This window comes from Esox lucius, chromosome 13, assembly GCF_011004845.1.
Source record: "Esox lucius isolate fEsoLuc1 chromosome 13, fEsoLuc1.pri, whole genome shotgun sequence".
Classification (NCBI taxonomy): Eukaryota; Metazoa; Chordata; class Actinopteri; order Esociformes; family Esocidae; genus Esox; species Esox lucius.
The window spans coordinates 27,458,082-27,474,422 of record NC_047581.1 but is presented as its reverse complement, the minus strand read 5'-3'; the positions used below and the strand labels follow the sequence as shown (position 1 = coordinate 27,474,422).

At 38.1% G+C, this 16,341-nt stretch overlaps 2 protein-coding genes across 3 annotated transcripts in view; both read right to left on the bottom strand.

The window, feature by feature from the left end:
- Nucleotides 1-3,110: 3,110 nt before the first annotated feature.
- On the bottom strand, nucleotides 3,111-10,075 carry rfk (riboflavin kinase). 2 transcript variants are annotated; one of them, XM_010876824.3, is made up of 4 exons: nucleotides 9,599-10,075; nucleotides 8,588-8,739; nucleotides 5,180-5,288; nucleotides 3,111-5,079 (listed from the first exon to the last, which is right to left on the bottom strand). In XM_010876824.3, the coding sequence occupies exons 1-4, from the start codon at nucleotides 9,678-9,680 to the stop codon at nucleotides 4,928-4,930; spliced, it is 495 nt and encodes a 164-aa protein (XP_010875126.1). In that variant the 5' UTR covers nucleotides 9,681-10,075; the 3' UTR covers nucleotides 3,111-4,927. The 2 variants fall into 2 exon arrangements, with proteins under 2 accessions (XP_010875126.1, XP_010875128.1); XM_010876826.3 differs by having other exon boundaries at nucleotides 5,186-5,288.
- Nucleotides 10,076-12,995: 2,920 nt separating this feature from the next.
- Nucleotides 12,996-16,341, bottom strand: part of LOC105014463 (prune homolog 2 with BCH domain) — a 38,632-nt gene continuing 35,286 nt past the window's right edge. Inside the window, exons 18-20 of the mRNA XM_034296523.1 lie at nucleotides 16,094-16,135; nucleotides 14,310-14,339; nucleotides 12,996-13,803 (exon numbers count right to left, since the gene is read on the bottom strand). Coding sequence (XP_034152414.1) covers nucleotides 13,770-13,803; nucleotides 14,310-14,339; nucleotides 16,094-16,135 — 106 coding nt within the window. The 3' untranslated portion in view covers nucleotides 12,996-13,769. The remainder of the gene's footprint in view (nucleotides 13,804-14,309; nucleotides 14,340-16,093; nucleotides 16,136-16,341) is intronic.

Below are 16,341 nucleotides of genomic sequence, written 5' to 3'. Positions count from 1 at the left end.
CAATACATAAACTCCCAGACAAACGTCCCTTTTTTAGTCTTGTGTTTTCGTTATATTTCAGGTTTAGCTACAGTTAGTGGCGGCACCATAAATGTTTCATGGGGTTAGCTTGGTAGTTACTGGGTGCTTGCAATGTATTGTGTATATTCTATCATAATAAAGTGTTTTATTGTGTACTAGGCTCTTCAAGGGGCTTTCGCAATGCCTTGCCCCTGCACCAGAAGACACCCATGACTACAGTACTAATGCTGCTAGCATTGCATGAATACATGTAAAGGTTAATGGAATAACTGCTTAGAATGTATCTGGATGCGTTTAAATTACATTTCAGTCATTGAGCATGCACTCTTAAACAGTGTGACTCATAGGAGAAATTTGAATTAGCAAAACAGACATTTTCGTTACTGATGATCTTTCTGTCATTACACATTTTTCAACCCATTCTCTTCCCTGTGCTGTACAACACAGGTGCTGTACAATCAGATTGGACCATCCTGGGTTCACATTAACACAGACACATCTGTGTTTCTGAGAAAATGTATAGTCAATGTGTCCATCCTTCTAAAATATAAAAGGCATAGTACTGCTAACCAGTCAGGCATATATTTCTGAAAGACACAATACTAAACTACTCTTTGACAAAAGGCACTCTGGGTCACGGTCACAAACCAGAAACAAACTTTCGCTCACCACTGGGTTTTTAGGTGCTAGATCAGAGCTATTCTACTCTGTTCCGAAAAACTTCTGGTTTTCCTTCTTTCTAATCCGGGACTGTCAGACCTGGAACACCAGGTGAGTGCAATTAACATTTACGTTAAAGCAACAACAACAACAAAAAAATAGGCCCTACAGGAAAACAGTTGAATATATCTGTGTGAGATTATCTCAAAGTGCATCTCTTTCAATATGTCAATACAAAATTGTTGACTATTATATCTAAAGCTCTAATAAATAATGCAATGTAATTTGCTTGCTTACATTTTCTGCATGGTATGGATGAGGGGAACTTAAAATCATCTTCAATAAAAAATACAGGATTTATTTTAGCAACAAACAAAGCTCAATCTTAAATTGTAGGGAATATACTCTTATTCACAGATTAAGTGAAAAATGCCAAACATATATATTAAAAACACTAGCCATATTGTTCTTTTTGAAAACGTATAAACTTAAACACATTATCATTAACGCAACACAGCAAGATTAAGATTCCGGTTATACTTCCATTCACCAAGATTAACAACTTTGGAGATTTAGGTCAGTTTAGCTGAATTGCTGCCATGCCCAGGTCATTTATTTAGTTTACATTTCACTTCCTGTCTCCATGTCATAAAAGAAGGTTGGCAATGACAGAGGAACACATAGAAAACACAATACAGGTGCTGGTCATAAAATTAGAATATCATCAAAAGGTTTATTTCAGTAATTCCATTCAAAAAGTGAAACTTTTCATTCCACACAGACTGATATATTTCAAGTGTTTATTTCTTTTAATTTTGATGATTATAACTGACAACTAATGAAAACCCCAAATTCAGTATCTCAGAAAATTTGAATATTGTGAATAGGTTCAATATTGAAGACACCTGGTGCCACACTCTAATCAGCTAATTAACCCAAAACACCTGCAAATGCCTTTAAATGGTCTCCCAGTCTAGTTCTGTAGGCAACATAATCATGGGGAAGACTGCTGACTTGACAGCTGTCCAAAAGACGACCATTGACACCTTGCACAAGGAGGGCAAGACACAAAAGGTAGCTAAAGAGGCTGGCTGTTCACAGAGCTCTGTGTCCAAGCACATTAATAGAGAGGCGAAGGGAAGGAAAAGATGTGGTAGAAAAAAAGTGTACCAGCAATAGGGATAACCACACCCTGGAGAGGATTGTGAAACAAAATCCATTCAAAAATGTGGGGGAGATTCACAAAGAGTGGACTGCAGCTGGAGTCAGTGCTTCAAGAACCACCACGCACAGACGTATGCAAGACATGGGTTTCAGCTGTCGCGTTCCTTGTGTCAAGCCACTCTTGAACAAGACACAGCGTCAGAAGCATCTCGCCTGGGCTAAAGACAAAAAGGACTGAACTGCTGCTGAGTTATGTTCTCTGATGAAAGTAAATTTTGCATTTCCTTTGGAAATCAAGGTCCCAGAGTCTGGAGGAAGAGAGGAGAGGCATAGAATCCACGTTGCTTGAAGTCCAGTGTAAAGTTTCCAAAGTCAGTGATGGTTTGGGGTGCCATGTCATCTGCTGGTGTTGGTCCACTGTGTTTTCTGAGGTCCAAGGTCAACGCAACCGTCTACCAGGAAGTTTTAGAGCACTTCATGCTTCCTGCTGTTGACCAACTTTATGGAGATGCATATTTCATTTTCCAACAGGACTTGGCACCTGCACACAGTGCCAAAGCTACCAGTACCTGGTTTAAGGACCCTGTTCTTAATTGGCCAGCAAACTCGCCTGACTTTAACCCTATAGAAAATCTATGGGGTATTGTGAAGAGGAAGATGCAATACGCCAGACCCAACAATGCAGAAGCGCTGAAGGCCACTATCAGAACAACCTGTGCTCTCATAACACCTGAGCAGTGCCACAGACTGATCGACTCCATGCCACGCTGCATTGCTGCAGTAATTCAGGCAAAAAGAGCCCCAACTAAGTATTGAGTGCTGTACATGCTCATACTTTTCAGTTGGCCAACATTTCTAAAAATATTTTTTTTGTATTGGTCTTAAGTAATATTCACATTTTCTGAGATACTGAATTATTATTAGTCAGTTATAATCATCACAAAAGAAATAAACATTTGAAATATATCAGTATGTGTGTAATGAATGAATATAATATACAAGTTTCACTTTTTGAATGGAATTACTGAAATAAATAAACTTTTTGATGATATTCAAATTTTATGACCAGCACCTGTATATGAATTCAGTGGGGGACTTTAAAACTATATATATGAATTACTTTGTACAACTTTAAAATTATAAACAACCACCCACCCAGCTATGGAGTAGTTAACAGGTGTATTTTTACAAAAATAAAATCTTCTGTGAGTTTGTCTAATTTTAGTTAAGTAAGAAAATGATGGAAATCCCAAAACCCTCCAGTGTCTCTTTAAATTTAAAATCACATTTAATTAACAATTGCGAACTAGAAAATGTACATCTGTTATTAAACACTACATACATGTGCTCGATAATGTCCACCTTATCCTCTGACTACATTAATATAAATATAAACACACATGTCCACCAATCTGCAGAGAATCAGAGGGCCGAACTTTGTCCTTTCTTCTACCATATCAGTGCTTTTGTCAGTGGAATAAGGGGTCAAACACAAAGTTCATTTAGTAAAAAAATATTCTGGGAACAAAAAGATTGAATCTTTCTATAGTTTCTCTCCAACCATAATCAAGCACATCTGATCTGAAACAACTTCGCTGAGCAATCTTGGTCTAGATACGACAAAGCCATTCTGGCACACCTTAAGGTAAGTTGGTTGGTTGATTGACTGGTACAGCAAATGTAACATGCAGCTTTTGCTTTTTCAATCGCTTGTTATAGTGCCACTATCGACAGAATCAGCATTATTTTGTAAATGCCAGATCTGAATGGCAAACTTAACCATTCACACAAATCAGGTCAGGGTAGTGTAAGTTACAGTGAGTGACACACACACAGAGACCGTTCCAGAGTCCCATTTCAGAGTTTTTTTTGTGGGGGACCATTACTCGTGGGAAACTCGTCCATTATATCTGAGCCCAGACTTTTCTTGTATGCTGACCTCTGACATCACTAGCAAAAAAAAAAAGGTCCTTGATAACAGCCTTTTGGCAGTTAAATGTCACAAAGAGCAATCTCTTAATATGGTTTTGAACAATATTGTTCGTTTACTAGCTAGCAGTACGTTGTGTATATAAATGAACAATACAGTATCATATTGGTGAAACAATGGCTGCAAGGTCTTGTCCATTAACTAGTCAGTGTATTTAAATTTTAAGTAAATAGATTCGTTCAGCTGGTATTTACAAATTCTTAACAGGTAAACTCCTAACTTGGATCTCCATATTTTATGAAACGTTATGCATTTCTGGGGAGGTTAGGGGACATTTCAGACTTGACCAATGAAGAACTAGAAACCTAAGGACAGCTGAACCGCATTAAAGCATATTTTTCTTGCCAACCATGTAGTTTGTATATGTCAAATCAGAATCTCTTGAGTATAAAATATTATAGATGAATTCAGCATATTTTTTGTACTAGTCTCCTTCAAAGCAGACATTTTGAATACATCTGAATAAGAAACAGGGAAATAAACTGTGACAGAATGAGACTAATCCCCAATTAATACAAGTCTTGCAAAGATAATTTGTTGCCCTGAAATGCACAATGGTGACATTCACTTTCTCAAATTTGATATGGTCTAGCAATAACTGGGGGACATTCATTAGGCACCAAACTAGGCCAATAAAAAAAGAAAACACTCATTCTATTGTAGCTTCAGGTCAGATACAACGACAACCAGCTTTAAACTGTGTAGAGGACCAAATAAGTAACATATTGGGCCTTAAGGGGTACTGGTAACAAAGAGATAAAGACCGAGCAGCACACATAAGATCATAGACAGGACCGTCCGTTGTTAGTTGACCATCCTGCCTCTCAAATGCCGTGGGAAAAAACAAACACCCAAAGCATTTTTTGGATGTCACATGGCTTTTTTTGATGAGGTAATCGTAGCACTCGCCAACTTCAGTGGTTCATGTTTGCACCACACTAAACAAATATGAGCACAGCCCCTGCCAGCCAGGTCCACAGAAGATATGACCAGATGACAGAATGGAATGGTAGGATGCATACTGGTGAACAACGTGACAGAGGGTACAGAGACAAGAGAACAACAGACGGGGTTGTGTGATGCACTCATTGGTCAATGGCCGTTCAGGATCTGGTTGGACGTGGTCGTGGAGTTGCTGCCGTCAGCTCTGAAGAAGTTGTCCTCTTTAAGTTTGAGGTGTTCTGGGAGCTCAAGGTTTCTCTTGGCCTCCTCTATGTCGTGGTTGATCGCGGATATCAGGGCGTCTGGAAACAGATGGGAGTAAGAATGTGTGGCCTTAAGGCTCTGAAGACTGCTGTGCCTGTGCAAGGATGGGGAGGTGTGTGCATACATACAAGTACTCACTCTTACCAAGCGAGTCATAGCTCCTCTCTGGACGGATGTAGCCCACCATAACTACACTGAGGATCTGTCCATAGAAATCCTCTTTAAAGGTGTGGATCACATGGGTCTCCTGCAATACATGTACAATTTCATTATTTCCCAAATGTAAGAAACATTCTAATTTTCAATGATGACCTGACCAGAGGCATACAACTGCAAGAGGACAACACAAACACATGAATAAAAACACCTGAATAACCATGAAACCACAACAAGTAAAAATCACTTTTTAAAAGCATAAAGCATTTATACTAGGGTTGAGCAGATATATTTTAAATACTGGTGGTACTTAATTATAACCACTGCCAAAATGTACTACTGCTACTTGCATCCATAACACTATCTAGAATATGAAGACAGTAGGACAACCCTTCTATAAAAAACAGGGGGGGAAAGCAGGCAGCCCTAGTTCAGCCTGTCCGCGAATAGAAGCGACAAATGTTATTGACCTCACTGGATTCAATCCTGAGTCTCCCACATGAGAGGCTGTGTCTTTAACCACCATACAATGGAGCTATACATATGCCTAGTGTAGGTATAGCATCTGAACATTAGATAATTTTGTCACACATTAACATCACGCCAGGTTTGAACATTTCGCAAGACACCATTAAGCATTGTGTTACACATAATAAGAAATGATAGTCAGTTTATCACCACCACAAATAGCATCTACTGTATGGCTTTTGCCACTGGCCGTTTTAACGGCTTACAAGTATCTAACTTACTACTTGGAATATTCATAAGAACTGAGCAATTGCTAGCAAGACTGAAGATGAACTTTACACTGCCAAAGCTATTTCATTTCATGCCACAACAACACTCGTTTTTCCATTCTTGAATTACATTGATACAATAACTATCCGTATAGGTGACAATAACTGACTTTCGTCAATTGAAAAGACGAGAGAATCGTGGAAGCCCCAACTCTTTCACTGCCCAAGGGGATTTGATCTAGCCTACATTACCCCAAAAAGCATGCACAGGTGGGTACTTTGAAAATCCACCAGAAATAGTCACAATATACAGTTTTATTTTAGATTTATTTTAACGTAGCTACTGAAGGTTGTAGCCAGTTAAGTATTTGTCTAGCCCAAACAAATCTTAATGCATTATTTGTTTTGACCATGATGAGGCTCGAACGTGAGAACTCTGGGTTGACTACTCAAGGGGTAGTCAGTCAGTCACTCACTAAGACAAATTCGCTCTTATTGGCTAGCACCGCTTACACGGTCCAGCAAAAACCTATGAATGTACTAGAATTTAGCATTTGAGATTCAATATTTCATAAAGCAATGAATGTTACCTATAATTTGTGGGTATTTTTATTCATGTTTACAATCTAGTCTTTACAAACGGTATTGATGTTACTGTTTAGAAGCACTAAAGTCTTGCTTTGTGTTTTTTTCCTTCACAAGTATTTGAACAAATTCACTTAGGCTAGTATATTTAAGTATTCAAATGTCTAGTATTTGGCCCCATTTTACCAGAAAAACAACAACCTGCTGGTATGCATTCGAAGTTTGATTTGTGACAAAACATCCCACTAGGGCAATCCTCAGTCATAACAGTAATATTAAATGGACCAAAAGTCAACTGACCACAACAATAAAAAAAGACTGAATCTCAACCTGACATTAGAGTAATTTCATGTAAACGCAAGTTCCAGTTAACAGTAAAATGTAACAAAATGTTTTGGAAAATATGAATAATCTACATGAAAATCTCCAGTCCACTAAAGTTCTTATCTTCGGTATTGGTTGTGACATGTTGTGAGAGAACTAGCTCATGAAACCCATATTTTCAGTTAATCCAAAATGATATTAAACATTTTATATACAAATAAATATCTTACATAAACAGTAAGTAAAACTACTTAAACAAAAAGCCTTAATTATTAATAGCAAATCTGACTTAAAATATATGAATGTAACAAGCAAATCTATAGGTAGAGAAAATATAAACGCAAATGGGCACTCTATTTGATTTGAATCCCAAGATGGAAGTGGACTTAACTTTATGGGTATGATTAGCATTTCTTACATCAGAAAATATAAAGGGTAAATTACTATTTTCTGAACATAAATAGCTAGTCCACAGGGATATGCTTCATGACCCCATACTTGATCTAAAACTTTGCTGCAAAAAACACCAATGACATAGCCACTGAATAAATAACACTGCGCGTTTCTCACCACTCACCAGTTTCCAACATTTTAATGATTTTATTATGTACCTCTCCTGCAACCCATAGACTTCAGCAACTGCCCAAGGTAGCGTATGCTACATTTTCAAAGTATTTTTTCAGAATATTGAAGAATGAAACGAAATGTAACATATAGACTTCTGAAGAGAAAACTATTGAAATATTATAACCCTTTTGAAAAAATATTATGTTTGGCTTATTTTCAGAACTATGTAAGCTTGTGGGCCAATACTGTTGCTGTAATTGTAACGTCATGCACAGAATGTTTTTGTCCATGGTTGTCAGCATAATGCATCGCAGATTTAACCTGACCATAATGTACGTGAAAACATGCAGGTTTGGCACAGGATTGTTCATTATTATACACACAGTTCTGATCATATCCTATATTAGAAAGTGTGGTGAAAAAGTACTTCCCCCATTATTTTCTGTACTTTTGCCATTTTTTCACATTATAGTCAGGTGTTTGAATTTCATGATAAACAATCAGGCCTGATTTGGTCTACATATCTACACATCCATAACTATGGATATAGATATATCATATATAGATATATCATTCAATTATTGAAATAACCACAACTGACACATTAACTACATACTGAAAAAAGTTGGAAACATTACCTATCACCTGTAACATGATACAGTTGCAGGGCAAATTCCCCCTTTGGCTGCCACCAGGCTACCTTTAATCTAAGTTTAGGTTTGGGTTGAAGATCTGATAACATTAAGGGCCACAAAAATGCCCCCAACATGCCCTGGCACTGTATATGTATCAGTCAAATTGATGCACATTCCTGCAGTTAAGACAACAGTATTTGTAGAGACCAGACTCCACAAACTCCACTAGTCTGCTTTGACCATGTATATAGCTTGCAACTTTAGTGAAATCAACCGCAATGCATTCTATTGAATTCCATCTATTGTTATTACTATAAGTGACTTCCAAATCACAGTGCATTACTCAGTTCCAATGTGGCAAAACACAATACTAAACAACCTAAACATACTGCAAATGCATCCACCAAGTGCACAAAACCGAAATGCTGGAGTTTAAAGCCAAACATACACAGCTTAGCTTTACTGTCTTAATAACTACGAAGGGTAGTGTATATAGGTCTATAAAGTTTTATAGCCTCTAAGGATCAGCATGCTGGACTTGCCATAGATTTCTTGGTGTTCTTGTAGTAAGGATTCCAGCCGATGCTCATCACCATCTTGTGGACTTCCCCACTACCCACGCATGCCCAGCCATAGTAAATCCCAGTGCTGATATCACCAGGGAGGTGCTCCACCACGGAGTCGGGGAAGTTGGCTGATTAGAAGAGACATTGAGAAGGAAAATTAGATGCATCTTCACTTAATGTCCATTTCCTCACAGACCGTTTCTCCCCCAGCTGAACACAATAAAAGGGCTCAATACATTGAACATCTTAAATGGAATTCCAGTTAAAACGTACTAGTTTTGCTAGTTGCCAGCTCAACTACACTTGCAGTAACCGTAACAATAATATGAAGGCTTAACTGGTACTCGTTTTTTTGTCATGCAAAATAATGAACGTTGCCCCCTGCCCTAGGCAAGAAGTTCATTGAGAGTGTAGACATAACGAGGTTCATTGCCCGGCACCTGTCTTTGGCTCAACAGGATCTTATCGTTAGCCGGGGAGGCTAGAGCTAGGTAGCTATCTTTAACGCCATGTCCAATGTTTCGAATAAGACCCCGAAAACGATCCTTCCTATAACTAGTTATGTAGTTACGGTATAATGTTAACGATCTGTTTGGGTAACTATACGAACGTGGATCTGTTTGGACCGCACCCAGAAGGTTATATGTAACGTAGCTAACGCGTTAGCTTAAGTTAAAGTACTTCAAGGGATTCTAGTAAAAGTCCAGTTGTTTTTGTGTTGTGGCTACAATAACGTCACACTGATTACCAGTAAACAGGACTTGTGGTAGATAGTCGGTATAGTTCGGATAACACATTTCTCACTGGCACACGTCATGAAAAAACGGATTATAGCTAGTATAAACGTTATGTAGCTACTAGCTCGCGGGTAAGTACCTAGCTAAAAAGCACAACATTTGCTAAGCTAGCACACGAAACATCACTACACGAAACCTCTTCACATCATAATTATCTGACGTTAGCTAGGTAGCACTGTAGTTTCGTTACCTGTGGGAATCCCAAGTTCTTTGCTTCCTCGCCCAAATCCTCGAACGACTTCCCCCCGGCAGAAATACGGAAGACTTTTCATGTCTTCTTTCCAATTGCAACAGTAGCTATTCAGGTAGCTGATCAAGCCTACAAAGATAGTGTACCTGAAAAAACTTGTTATAACGTTAATTTAGTTAACCCGATGCGGTAACCACTCAGAGTCACAGTCACTAGGATGACCTCGTAAGACAGCTACCGGGCTATGTACAGTAACCACTGTCTGACATTGACAACCAACAAAACATGTATTCGTCCTACTATACTAAAGGCCAGTTCCAAAGACCACCAGAGATAGCTCCTTAATAATAACAGCTGGAGGAAAAAAAACCTTTGATACTGTACTGAAAAATATAAACTGTATGGCAAGACTGCTGCGCTGCCGTCAACCGCTCGTCATGAAAGCAGTAGTGCGTTCGCCTTAGCACCGCCCCTTTCCCTTACTCGTTTTCTTCTTCTTCTTATTTCGCTTCTTCTTTAGGAGTCTGTTGGTGAATCGTAGCTAACTTTAAAATGCTTATAACGCCACCTACTGTTTAGGAATGTGGCATCAACCATGGCAACCTACACTCATACTCTCCTGCCTAAACTTGCCTCCCTAATAAAAGATAATTCCCCACAGGCCTCACTGCTTCCATCTCCCCCACCCAAAACACCACCCAACCCCCATCTCCGTCCCATCCTTCCTACTCCGTCGAACAGTCTCTCTCTCTCCACATCATACATCTCACAATACAACAATACATGCTCCACTGTCTAGTCACCAATCATGCATCACACATTCAATTTTCATGCTTCTTAATCAATTTCAGTGAAAGATTCAGTCCTATATGACCAAATCTCAATCTTGCCTGTACCACTTCCTCTCTTCGATTCCCAGCACAACCGTAATTCAGCACCACCATAAACATTCTTCCTATTGCTACGTTAAAATCTTCCCTTACTAAACGCTTCCCACATCCTTTGCCATATATCTAAATCTTTTTTATGAATCAGTGTTTTAATTTCCCATCTACTTCACTTAACCTTCACATCTACTAGACAGGGTCCTCCTATCTTAGTTATAATAGCTTACTGACTACAGAAGCTATTAGACAACGTTTCAGGTATGGCTAACTCTGGAGATGTCTTTAATCTCTCCACAATACCTTCCTACATGTGTATCATGTGCCCATGACCAATTGGTATGTTGTTATAAAACAGCTGAGCCAAGTGCACAGCACAGATGAACTGCCTCAGATTGCTTCCTTAAAACTTGTTCAAGAAAATGTCATGTAGATCTGTTTGTTAACCTTTATAAACATAGGAAATAAGGTGAACCCATGGGATTTTGTTTTGGCTGCAGGTACGGTTTTGAAATGTATTAAAACTAAAGTGTTTGCTCTCTCACTCCCACAAACAGTGCCCACTTGAAAAACGCAAACAATGAGCAAATGTATAAATGAGACAGTATAGAGCAATGAGCTGGTAATCGGCAAATATTGCTTTATGGAGGGGATGAAACTCAAGTCACTGCCATCACTGCTGAAGTTGACCAATGATAATATTGGGAACTTACCACAAACCCCCAATATTCCTTACTACGATTATAAACTTGTTACTAACACAACTAGAGCATTAAAAAGTGTTGTTATGTCATACCATTGGTATACGGTCTCATATACCATTGCTATAAGCCAGTCAGTATCAATTTGCACTGAAAATAACAAAGTACTGAATAAACGGTCAAAATTCTTATGTACATAAGATGTTTTCCCTATTCAGAAAATGTGTTTTCACTTTGTAATTATGGGGAATTGTGTGTTAGTTGATGACAAAGAAAAATGCATCAAAATGCAATCAATCATAGATTAAGAGTTTAACACAAAAAACTATGGAGAAAGTGAATGGGTCTGAATGATTTCCAAAGGCAATATATTAATATGCACAGTGCCCTTTGAAATTATTGTCCACCCTTGGTAAAGATGAGAAAAAGGCTATGAGTAGATGTCATTGTAGTTAATCAGCTTGATGTTACACTATCCTCTGAGGAAACATTGTGAAAAGAAAATTATTTGTGTATATAATAATAATGTTTTACAAATATTGGCAACCCTAGAAATTATTAAGTATATAATTCTTGATATATATTGTTTTGAAAGTTCAGCAGAACCATTAGGCGGTCATCAGTGACATCCATTATAATTGTCTAAGTTCATCTGAGCCACTCTTAAGTGGTCATCTGTAACATCCTTTTTAAGATAGGATGTAAATATGCAATTGTTAACATACCAAACTCTATTAGTCATCTATCAATATGGGAAGGTCAGATAACACAATGATGCAATTAGAGAAAATATTGTTGACCATCTAAAATTAGGCAGTGGCTTTAAAAAAATGCTACATGCTGGAAAAGATCCATCTCTACTAGTGAGTCAATAACCAAGAAGTTAAAATTAACTAAAGCAATTTACTAACTTGTATTTTGCCGCCAAACAGTAAGGAGGATGGGTCTGAAGGGAACTTTTTCACCTAAGGTTCACAATTTTGCAATGGATTTTGTACACAGAATTGCAAAGGTGGTTTAATCTTGGGGTCTCCAAAAGTGCATTTAGACATCACCTCCATGCCAACAAAGTATTTGGGTGTCTTCCCTGAAGAAAACCTCTACTCTCATCAAAACAAGAACACAGTTCCAAGCAAAGATCCAATGATATTTAGAAAATTCCAGCTACTGAAGTTTGTCTTACAATAAAGAAATACAAATCAATAGGAATATACTTTTATTAGAATTGGTTCATATGAATGTGAGGGGTTCCAACAACTGTGATCATTGATTCTCAGAAAAATATTGTATCGCTTGATTATGAAATTGTACAAAATGTTTTAACCTTAATTTAAGGTTACATTTTTCTTATATTTTCAGTATATGGTCAAGCTGATTAATGCCACAATTTGTTCATTGACTTTTTCATACATCTTTACTAATAGTTCCAATGGGCACTGTATATGTTTAGCAATGCCTGGCATTCTAATGACTTGTGATATGAATGAAAATCCATATTCTGACTCATTTTATTATGTAAAGGGAGTTGGTCTTGATCATGTGACTGATAACGAAAGATTCAAGTTTTTAACCCCTATGTCTTGTAGATGATTTTAATGTTGTGAAAATCCAGTTTTATTTTACCAACTGTTATGGGACATTTTACTAAGTCAATAGTGATGATAAAGAGCAAGTGAAGAACATAAATCATTGTAATATTTTAAGATCAACAAATTACATTAGATGCCCTTCAGGATATGAGGCCAGTCAAAGTAGTTGACATCACAATTCTGGTAGTGACAGCACAGTCCCTGTGCATTCACCGAAAACATCTTAAAGATTCCCTTTTTTTTATTCCACCTAACAATAGACTTGAACAACACTCACAGAGAAAGGTCACACTGCAGACATCAGGCACGAGGGTAACAGAGCTTTACTTTTACATACATCATTTACAGTATGTGAATGCAGTGGCTAACTTGACTCACACACACACACGTGCACTTACACACGTACGGACAGACAGACAAAATTATAGTTCAAACCTTGTTTTCACTGTCAGATAAATATTTCAGGAAAATTATTTCATTACATTGCTTATTGGTAGATGATTGCTGATAAACTTGGTAAACACTGCCAGGGGCAATAAAATATCACTGCAGCAGCTAAATACGTTTTAATGAGGACAACTGTATGTGGGGACGACCTTGTGAACCTTATCTGGAAAATAACTTAGTAATTGTCTAATTGAGAGGTTTTTATAACAATTTATTACATAAAAAAGGTCTAAATGTAATTACATGTTTTTTCAAAAACTCTCACAATCTCCATTTCTACCCAAAACATGTCAGTTTCCCTTTAAATATACATGCTTACTTGTTTGCTGAAAGTGATTATACGTTGAACAGTGCTTGGTTTTAAATGCTAACTTCGGGGCCTCCTGTGATCTTGCTTCTGTGCCTCTTTTTTTTGCAGGGACAGGCTAATAAGTTATCATACAGTTCATGGTAGCGTAGCTTCTCTTCTCACCACAGATGTCAGCATGTAGGACCAAATGTGGTCAAATCTTAACTACAGGGTCATATGGTAGCAGGCATCAAGGAAAGATCAAACACCACCAGAGTTCAGTCTCTTATCCACTCTGTTGAAGAGAGAGGGAGAACACAGTATCCTTATTAAACTACACATATGAGCACAGTGTTTTGTGAAGGTGTAAAAAAATTAGACCTACAATGCCAGATTAAGACATTTCTAGATTCTGGAGGGCTAAGTTATCATTGGATATAAGGGGGAACTAAAAGTACATGTGTGTGACTGTCATGGCGCCTTTAGGAAATTCCTCATATTCAAATTATTAAATTGTATTTTATTTTTTTTGCTTGTTCCATATTCAGCTCTAAACTGCCTTTAGTGGTACTCAAAGTATGCCTGTCTAAATAGATATTATACTATACAAGTGCTTCAATCTCACATGGAAAAACGCTTGTACCTAAATATATGTAACTGTAATGGTAGGATACACAAAACAGAAAACCAACCAATGCTCCCAAGACACAAACAATGCTGAAGAATGTGATATTTGGTCTGAAAGGAAACAAACATAGAAACACAGACACACACACACACACATACACAATACACTCTTACTTAGTTGCCTCCTGTAATTCTTTTTCCAGTCTAGATCAGGATCAAAGTTAAGAATTAGTAAAGGAGGAGAAAATATTACAGGCATGCAGTGAGGTCAGTACATCCTGGGGCAAAAGGGGTTAAAAGGGTTAGAAGAATGTGGCAGGGAACAGAGAATGTTATTTTGTGCAGTTAAACCTATTTTATTTTATTACCCATGTTATAAATTAATCTAATCAGCTTTTATGAAGCACAGCTCCTAATGGCATCAAGCTCAATTGACAGATTTTCAACCAAATTTTCAAGTACATCAGTTGCAAGAGATTTTCGTACAATTGATTATACCATTACTGAGTATTTATGAAATAAATTTAGGGAATTAAAATAGTTTCTCAAAATAAAATCATATCCGTGTGAAATTCCCTTTACCTTGTGTTGTGTCTTAAGGCCAATGCACAATCATTCAAATTGTCATATTTCCAAGACCGTAGTTTGCTTAATTAGCATTGTTAAAATAAATACTTTAACATTGTGCGACCGCTATAGCAAAAGCTAGAAACATTATCAGAAACACAAACTAACTTCGCTGGCATTGTCTTCCTTAAAAACTGCTGATTTTCTTTACCTTGAGAATGTTATTTTTGCAATACATCTATTTAGCTGACACTTCCTATGATTGTATGCCAGAATCAGATCTTGATTAGTCCTTACTAGATATACACCAGAGCTTGGACAGTGAAACTATTTTCTTGTGAGACACCAGAATGAAAAAGATCATTCTGAGGCGAAATACAAGGAAGAATAGGCGTTTTGGGGAGGTATAACATTACTTGTTCAAACTGTAATGACAAGGTAGTGAATCAAGCACAGACAGAGAGAGCAGCTATGTTACTGGAGCAACTGCAGCAGCTGGCGGTAGGGGCTTGGTGAACCAAATAATCCCAACCCTTGCCCAGAATTTCAGGAAATTGGGCTGCGGCTCACACAATCCGATGCCAATTGAACTTCAAAGCCTCGGTTGCAACGAGCGGGACCTGTTGAGGCCAATGTTGGAGAACATAAATGACAAAGTTGCTGACAGCCATGTCATTACAGGATGTGTGAGTGATCATGTGGATTCCACCCCCTTCATAAAGCCCTTAGTGTTGGAGTTTTTCCCACATTATGAAAATAAACTGGGAAATAGTAACATTAACGAGCAGCTTTTATGTCCAAGCCGGCTTGAGTTTCCAAATGTGAAATGTCAAATCTTTAGCGAAAGTCTTACAGTGATCCATAATCAAGACAAGAGCATGCTAATGTTCTGTGTTGATCCTAGTAACTAGATTGCAGTTTCGCTGTACATTGTCAACCCATTAGGATGACATAAAAAATATATACATGCTAATGAGACAAATTACTAAATTTAGTTGGAAGTGTTTTCAAGGAAAGGTTCGCTTGCAATGCAGCACTTACTATAGCAGTCACACGTTTTCAAACCACAAACTTCGACAATGCTGATTAAGCTAACCCTGAAGTGAAGAATGGCCAACTGTGAAGTATGACACCATGGGTCTTCGGATAAACAAGTTAATCACCAAAGACAGAAAAAAAAATCCTTCATGCAGAAACAATCACAGGACGGGTCAGGACAGACAGGACACATTCTGACAAATCACACAGGCTGTGGGTGAGGTCTTCAGATCAAATTAGGGGCTGGGTTGTTAGTGCCAAGGGGTGGGGCATGTCCGAAAAATACCATATTACAGGAGGGGGTTGGGGGTGGGGATTGAGGACACTAACACGGGCAGACCATTGGAGTTTACCTCATACATGCAAATGTCTGTATACCTCTCCCCTCTTCGTACCTTAGGAGGGAGGTAGGAGGTGTACAGTTAGGGAGCAAGCACAAAACACAAGGGCTTCACCCTCCCTTCCACCAACCACCGCAGTTCAGTTCCCCTAAAAGCTGAGCAATCCCAGTGCCTTCTCAGTGTCCCCGTGGAAAGCACCCGGTCTAGTTTGACTCTCTACACGGCCAGTGCCAGGGCAAGGCGAAACATGCCCTCCACCT

Coding starts and splice junctions, on each gene's coding strand:
- rfk (XM_010876824.3), bottom strand. CDS start 9,680: ATGAAAAGTCTTCCGTATTTCTGCCGGGGGGAAGTCGTTCGAGGATTT. Junction 8,740..9,598: donor AGAACTTGGGATTCCCACAG/GTAACGAAACTA, acceptor TCTTCTAATCAG/CCAACTTCCCCGACTCCGTG. Junction 5,289..8,587: donor AGAACACCAAGAAATCTATG/GCAAGTCCAGCA, acceptor CATGTATTGCAG/GAGACCCATGTGATCCACAC.